The sequence below is a fragment of the Emydura macquarii genome, unplaced genomic scaffold (assembly GCF_026122565.2).
Source record: "Emydura macquarii macquarii isolate MOO-44397 ecotype Brisbane River unplaced genomic scaffold, CSIRO-AGI_Emac_v2 contig_3305, whole genome shotgun sequence".
Classification (NCBI taxonomy): Eukaryota; Metazoa; Chordata; order Testudines; family Chelidae; genus Emydura; species Emydura macquarii.
The window spans coordinates 2,307,742-2,315,903 of NW_027133442.1; the positions used below are offsets into that span (position 1 = coordinate 2,307,742).

At 50.8% G+C, this 8,162-nt stretch overlaps 1 protein-coding gene across 2 annotated transcripts; it reads right to left on the reverse strand.

Moving 5' to 3' along the window:
- Positions 1-1,829: 1,829 nt before the first annotated feature.
- FOXA2 (forkhead box A2) lies at positions 1,830-5,658 on the reverse strand. Of its 2 annotated transcripts, XM_067532818.1 has the most exons (3): positions 5,492-5,658; positions 4,488-4,557; positions 1,830-3,703 (listed from the first exon to the last, which is right to left on the reverse strand). In XM_067532818.1, exons 2-3 carry the CDS (start codon positions 4,554-4,556, stop codon positions 2,471-2,473), a joined length of 1,302 nt encoding a protein of 433 aa, XP_067388919.1. In that variant the 5' UTR covers position 4,557; positions 5,492-5,658; the 3' UTR covers positions 1,830-2,470. The 2 variants fall into 2 exon arrangements, with proteins under 2 accessions (XP_067388919.1, XP_067388918.1); XM_067532817.1 differs by lacking the exon at positions 5,492-5,658 and having other exon boundaries at positions 4,488-4,676.
- Between the last annotated feature and the right edge of the window lie 2,504 nt (positions 5,659-8,162).

Consider the following 8,162-nt stretch of genomic DNA (forward strand, 5'->3'; position numbering starts at 1 on the left):
CGTTTTACAGGGATTAAAGATTTGGAATTACACACACACGGCTACTGTTAATTTTCGTGTGTATCTATGTATATACCAAACTGGTTTCAATCTACATAAATAGTAACGTTTTCATTATTACAGACATTTCCCTTTATGCACAATGAACTGTAACAACGAAAACCTATTCATACGTATGCAATGTGCTGGAAACAGGTTTTAAATGTTGAGTCTATCTTACACGTTTTTGTTTTCGATCGCCTACGTGGTAATAATACATGGTAGCAGCACATTCAGGGTCTTAGTCTGAAACAGGGAAAGTACCTCGTCCTAAGAAATCCCACCCCAGTCCTGCAGTCATCCAAGTCACTGGCGCAATTGCCCGTGATTTCAAAGGGGCCCGAGCCTTCCGTTTATATTGATGGTTTGGAAAGATTTAGCTTCCTGGGGCCTTTTCTCCCTCTAGTGAGTAAACCAGCCGGGACAGGGTTTGGAAGGTGGACTAGTGTGTCTGGCTGGGTGCGGGTCTCTCACGGGCTGTCCCGGGAAGGGGCGCAGGCAGCACTTTTGACTGCGGGCGCCCCGTCGAGTCGAAGAAGTCGATTGTATTTGCGTTATGTACTGGTCCCATATAAACCGCGGCTTGCCCAGGCTTTAGGCCCATCCGCCTTCGTGCAGCCGCCCCTCCAGCGTCTCAGGTCCGTTGCCTGCCGGCTTTTTTTTTTTTTTTTTTTTTTGCTTTTCCTTCGAACAAGCCACCGCGTTAAGGTAGCTCCCCGCCGCCCTTAGCTCGCTGATCCCTTTCAAGGTTTCTGCAAACGCCAAAGTTCATGACTCCAAGGCCCGTCTCGGCAGCGTGTCACCTGGCGCCATAAAGACCGAAGCCGTGTGTTTTACACAGCGCCTGCATTTCAGATTGGCATGCCGTGTCTTCGAACCGGCTCAATAACTAACTCGGGGGGCGGGGGATGAGGGGTTGTGTCAAGGGGCACCGAGGGCGGGGTGGCTCTGTAAATTCGTTGTTTATAAACTAGCTCGATCTATAATAGTTGGAACGAGCCCAAGGTAAACGCTGCTTCTTCTTCTTTTTTTTTTTTTTTTTTTTGCTGCGTTTTCCTGCTTACTTGCTTGTTTGCAGAGTGAAATCCAAACCTGGTTCATTTCACATGTTCCTTTTGGTCTGGAAGTGGCGTGATCAAAACTTGGACAAATCTATGTCGTTTTTAAAACGTTTCATTATCTACATAAAAATATCTACGAGGCACATATATAGGTCTAGGACATGGCATATACTTTTCATGTGTGTGTATTTGTATAATATTATATATTATTATATATATCGCTTATACTTGTACAGAGAACTACAACTTTTCGCGTGTGTGTATATAACATATATCTGTTAATCGATGTGTATTATATAATATATCTTTTCATAGATGTATGTGAATAGATATAGCTTATACTTTTCATATGTGCATATATATCTTATATAACAACTCATCTTACATTTTTTTCCAGATATATTCTCCCCGCATATATATATATATATAAATGTATATTATACAGAGAGATTATATATACCCGGAGCTACAGGTCTATGTAGCTCTCCTTTAAAATTATTAATGAACTATATTCATAACTGAAATAAAAACGGAACCAATTTGTTTTCCATTATCCCTGTAATGTTTTCCCCCTTACAGGGGGGGAGGGGAGGGAATTGGAAAATCCGAAGAAAAAGATTCAGGGGAAAAAAACGCCAATAACACTTTAATATAGTTTTGTGAAATCTGGCTGTTCAGGACCAGAATACACATTTATAAGCCATAAATAAAGCATACAGAAACGATAAATTAATCAGAGCCAAGTAGTTTACTCTCCCGGTAACATCAAACGTTTGTATCAATTACAACAATCTAGCCTGACTTTTTTATTTTCTTCTTTTTGTAAATTTTTCTCTTTTTTTTTTTCTCTCTTTTCCCTTTTTGTGTGTGTGGGTTTTTTGTTTTTTGTTTTTGTTTTTTTTTCCTCTCTTCCTCCTCTCTCTTTTTACAACATGAAAAGACATGGAAACTTTTGGTCCTCGGTTTAAAAACTAACATGGTTTCACACGGAATAAGTTTTCGGTCACTTTCACACACGGGCACACACACACACGCACACAAAAATAATAGATATATTTATAACTCCCTGCAACAAAAAGGTTCCCCCCCCCCCACCCTCTGCTGCCCGTGACATAAAATCAACCCCTCCCCCCGCAACAAACCAACCCAAGAAACAAAATTCCCCGATTGAAACTGATGCTTAAAGAGGCCAGGCAATTCCGGGGCCTGATCTGCAGCTCGTTGGGACTGTGGATGCGTGGAAATTGGTCCTTTTAGGATGGGGCTGGGGAGGCCTGGTACACAAATATACACAACAGCTTGAGTCAAGGACATCATCAGCGTGATCCAAAAATCCAGCCCCCCTGGGCTGGCGGGGTGGGGGGAGCCCTTTAGGAAGAATTCATGATGGGCCGGGAATACACCCCTTGGTAATAAGAGGCGTCCCCGGCCAGGGGGGAAGCTTCTACGCCGCTTTTGTTCGTAACGGGGCCCATGGCCAGGCTGCCCGGCATGGGCGAGCCGTAGCCGGAGTAGTGCATCACCTGTTCGTAGGCCTTCAGGTCCATTTTGTGGTGGTGGGGGTGGGGGTGGTGGGGGTGAGGGGGCGGCGGCTGCTCGGAGGAGGACATCAGGTTGTTGATGGAGAAGGGGTGGTTGAAGGCGTAGTGGTGCTCGGCCTTGAGGTGGGCCTCGTGGGCCAGGTGGTGATGGTGGTGGTGGGGGGCCAGCAGGTGCTGCTGGGCCGGCGAGGGGGCCTGCTGCGGGGGGGTGCCCTTCAGCTCGGCCAGGACCCGCTTGTGCTCCCGGCAGGGCGAGGCGCCGGCGTGGGGAGGGGAGCGGGGGCTGTCGGAGGAGCCGCCTTCCCCGGGCAGGGGTGGTTGCTGCTGCGGCTGCTGCTGCTGCTGCTGCTTCTTCCCACCGCCGCCTCCTCCTCCTCCTCCTCCGCCGCCGCCGCCCCCTTCTTTGCTGCCGGCCGGCGGCGGCGGCTGCTTCTCGCACTTGAAGCGCTTCTGGCGGCGCAGGTAGCAGCCGTTCTCGAACATGTTGCCGGAGTCCGGGTGCAGGGTCCAGAAGGAGCCTTTGCCGGGCTTGTCCGGCGAGCGGGGCACCTTGAGGAAGCAGTCGTTGAAGGAGAGCGAGTGGCGGATGCTGTTCTGCCAGCGCTGCTGGTTCTGCCGGTAGAAGGGGAAGAGGTCCATGATCCACTGGTAGATCTCGCTCAGCGTCAGCATCTTGTTGGGCGACTGCTGGATGGCCATGGTGATGAGCGAGATGTAGGAGTAGGGCGGCTTGGCGTGGGTGTAGCTCCGCCGGTAGCTCTTGGGGTCCCGGGCCCGGGCCAGCCCGCCCTGGCCGTACATGGGGCTCAGCGAGCTGACGTTGGGGTAGGGGGCCAAGCCGCCCATGGAGCCGGCCTGCGGGCTGAGCGCCGGGCCCATGCCGCTGCCCAGCCCGCCCATGGCTCCCGGGCCGGGCGAGACGCCGGCCAGCGAAGGGCTGACGCCGGGGTTGGCGTAGGGCAAGGAGCCCATGGTGCCCGCCGGGCCGCCGCCCATGGCCGACATGCCCACGTAGGAGTTCATGCCCAGGCCCGCGTTCATGCCGCCCACGGAGGGATAGTTCTGCAAGAAGAAGCGGGGAGAGCCGGGGGGGAAGGAGGGGGATTAACGTCGGCTGCCAGCCAGGCAGGACCCCCCAGCCCCCCGCCGCCCGCCCCCACGGGCGGCCCCCGGGTTTCTTTCGCGGGTCTCCCGCTGCTGCCCCAGCCCGCGGCTGCTCCCCGCCTTGCAGCGCCGGGAAGCCGGCAGCCGATCGCCCGGCTGGGTACCGGGGCTCGGGGCGGGGCGCCCGCTGCCCCGGGCTGGGGGGCCGGGTGGGTCACATCGTTTCAAAGTCACAGGCGCCGTGGCTGCCTGGGCAATAGCCCCAGCCCTGGCCCCGAGCCGTGGGAAAAGAGGAGACCCGCCGCGTCCGCTCCGGGTGCTTTTCCCCGGCCACCCTTCCCCGAAACCCGCGGCCATAAACTTTTTTCTTCTCCCCCTCTCCTCCTCCGTCCTGTCCCCCCCCCTGTTTTTTTTCCCTTAACCCCCCCCCCTCCCGCCTGCCCCAGCAGCTCCCCCTGCCAAGCCCCACTTGGTGCGGAGAGCGCGGCTCCGGCGCGGAAGAGGATTTGGAGGCGCCGCGAGTCAATATTTGATCGCCCGTGTTGAATCTGATCTCACGGCTCACCCAGGGGCGCGGGGATAAAAATAAAATAATAATAATAATAAAAAAAAAACAACCCACCCCCCGCGCCCGGTCCCTGCCGCAGGCGGGGAGCCCAGGGGGGCGGCGTGGGGTGGGCGATGGAAGGGGGGGGGGAGACACAGACACAGACACAAATAGAGGGAGACGCTGGGTCCCTACCTCGGCTTCTGCATAGTAGTTGCTCCAGTCTGAATGCTCGTGCCCTTCCATTTTCACGGCTCCCAGCATACTGGAAGCAGAGTGCATGGCAGTTTAAAATTTAACAGCCACAACAACCGACGACAGAGAGAGAGAGAGAGAGAGAGAGAACAACCCCAAAAAAAAAAAATTCCCAGCCCTCCCTCTCTGCCGGAGCTGGGGGAGGGGGAGACGTGGCTGCTGCTGGGCTGGGCTGGGTTGCTTTTTTTTTTTTTTTTTTTTTTTTTAACTCCTGCCGCTTGGGTGGGTTTTTTTTTTGGGGGGGGGGGGAGAGGCGGGGAGGTTTTTTTTTTTTTTTTTTTTTTTTTTTTTGCAGCCCAGAGTTGCCCGGAGGCGACGGGAAAGGAGGAGGCGGACAAGTAGCTGCAGTGACGTTGGCGGCTGAGTGATATAGCGCCCGGGCGCCCCAGCCGGCCTCCAATCCCCAGGTCCTGGGCAGCCGATTTGAATAATCAGCTCACACCTAGGCGTGAGACTCCTCGCCTGCCCCCCTTCCCCCTTTGCACACCTGCCCTCGCTGGCGGGGGGCGGGGGGAGGCGAGGCAGCTGGAGGCGGGTGGCCCCGGGAACAGGGCAAGAGGGGGGGGGCAAAGCCTGAGGAAGCGAGGATGGCAGATTAGACCCGGCTTTATTGGCCAGTTGCTTGTCATCTAGCTGGGGGGCAAGGCTGGCGGGGGGGGGGAGGAGGCAGGGACTGCAGGGCGGTGTTCTCTGCCCTGTCATCCAGCTGGGGAGGGGTAGGGGGAGTCCGCTTTGGGGCCGCAGGACTGCTCCCACGTCTGCTCAGCAGAGCTTGGTGCATTTGTTTGCCACCCGCCCGGCTCCGGGGTGGTTTATCAAGCCCGGGTTTATTTATTCGGCGGCTCTCTTTGCTTGTCGGGCTCGCTCGCTTGTCAACAGACCACGAGCGGCTCGGAAGCAAATTTGCAAAGCCTGGTCATGGTTCGGGCGGGCTGTTTACACACCTTTAACTCTCCCGATGCTGCTCCTTCCAGGAACCTCCTTGTTGCACTTAAGATCCAAAAACAAAGTCACGGGAGGGAGACGCGGGGGCATCGGGCTGCAGTCACCCCCTGTGTCCCAGCCTTGCCCCGGGCTTTCACAGTTAAGGAAAATGACTTGGGTTTTTGTAATAAGCTGCTAAATGGCTTGGGATCACCCATGTGTCTCTGACAGAACAGCCTGTTCCAAGGTTACCCAGTCACCACCGAGGTGCCTGCAACATTTCGTAACTAAAACAAACAGGAGGAAGGTGTGGGCAGCCAACAGAAATAAACCAGGGAATCGCCTTTCAGGATCTGGGGTTTGCCCCTAGCAGCTGTAACCCCATCACGTGCCAGCCCAATCGTGACACTACCAGCAAGGTCAGAATTCAGAAGGGGGGGGGATATTAAGACAGCAGGAAACTAGACAGAAAATCCCAAGACTTCGACCTGGAAACTATCGCTATTCATGGCCAGCACACAAGAGAATGAAAATGAAAGGTGGTGCTAGGTAATCGGTTTTGTACAAAATTCTGCCAATCTTTCTATGGCTGCTAATTGTGTTAATTTCAAATCTGATTAGATAGCTAGCTAGCTAGATAGATAGCACCCATTATTTACAAAACACAGCTCTCTGCTTGTTATCCCTGCTGGAGTAGCCGACCAAATGCTGAAAAATGTATTTATTCGAAAGGATACTTAGCAGTTTGCGCTATTAAAGGAAGTCAAGTTTATTGAACAGTGTTGGTCCATCAGAGATTTAACGGGGTCTTTCTCAAGGAATAGAAAACAGCGGTTCTGTGAAGGGGAATGAATCTTGACTATTTTCTTGCTGATACTCCGCAGACAATTCTACTCCCATCAGAATTCTGCAGTTATCATTGCAAAGAGAGAAAGTGACTCTAGCCTGGGCTGACAAAATCCTGTCACACAAAACACGGAGCAATGTCATTGCATCCATTTTTCCTGTACAACTCCCCCACTGAAACCTATCTATTTATCCATCCATCCATCCATCCATCTATCTATCTATCTGCAAAACTCTTCCTAAAGTCTATGTATCTATGTCTAGCTGTCTATCTAATCTAGCACCTTCAAAATGAATGGTACAATATGGTCTATTGACTTTTTTTTTCAGATAAGACAAATACTTCCAGCTCTAACAAGGAAGGTTAGTAATAATATAAAATGCTAATGTAGAATGCCTGAGGGGTGTTTCGTTTAATCACAGACACTCATAAAACGATTCATTTAAACAGGGATAGAGACTTTTCTAAATAAACCACGCCGTATATTAAATAGCAATTTAAAAAGGAGTCAGGAAAAAAATCAGCCAGCCTTCTGATTTAAACCAGGAAATGAATATGATGATGATAAAAATATGACTGTAAAATTTTGTTCTGCAAAATTAGCTGCTTTTCTTCTGGCTTTTTATGTCTGTATTTATTTGTCAGATAAAAGATAACAATAAAAAAAACCCCAAGCCACTGTCCCCTGGAGAGTCAGGCCAGATGAGACCATTTGGGAATAAGCATGGAGAAACGGGGTCTGATTAACACTATTTAAACAAAAATGGATTGATTGGTGCTTCTCCCATCTTTCAGGTGTCCTTTCAGGGTTTTATAGATTAAAAATAGTGGTAGAGCGCCCCCTGTCGTTTGTTCGGTGGAGCTCCACATTGACTCTGATTAGGGGCCTGATCCAAAGCCCATTAAGGAAAGGAAGTAAAGGAAAGACTCCCATTGATTTCACTGGGTTTTGAATCGGGCCCTACGAGAAGTGCCTGCATGTGCTATCATTAATTTTTGAGTGCAGAGCAACCTTCATCTTAGCTTTTAAACAATGGTTTGCTGCATGATCCTTTTAGTGCAATCAGAAGCTTTTGGGTGACCAGATAACAAGTGTGAAAAACCTGGGCAGGGGATGGGGGGGGTGGTACATGGTGTCTATATAAGACAAAGCCTCGAATATTGGAACTGTCCCTGTAAAATCGGGACACCTGGTTACCCTAGATGCTTGTAAAGTGCTTTGAGATCCTCAGATGAAGGCCACTTCGAAAATTAGCATTTTCTTTCTCATTAAGACTAAACTGTTAAGGAATCATTCATATTAAGCAGCAGCCATGTCCCTGCAAGACAACTAATTATAATGAACAATCATAAGTAGGTTAATTGGAATATTTAAATATCCCTGGCACATGAAAACAATGCAATTGTACATTTTAAAGTGTCAGTTCATGTTAGATTTCTCTTATCTTCTGAACATTTTGTCAGCCGCAAGTTATCCGGCTTGATGAAATTCTACAACCCTGTGTCACGCAGGAGGTCAGGCTAAATGATCAGATCAGTTCGTTCTAGCCCATAAGTCTCAGTAACTCCCTTTGGGGCCCCTTTAAGGGGACTGGAACAGCATCAAGGGTCCCTAAAAGCCACCTGATTTGGCTAGGGTGGATTCCACCAGCACAAGAATGGAGGAAGACAGACGCAAAGCCACCTTTTACAAGGACATTCTTGCAAGCTTTGGTGTAGGGGGCATGCCAGAGATAGGGCTGGAGGAGGCAGGGCGTATAGCGTGCACAGCAGAAAAAGGTGAAAGAAAGGAAGGATTATTATCCCCATTTTACAGATGGGGAACTGAGGCCCAAAGAGATGTG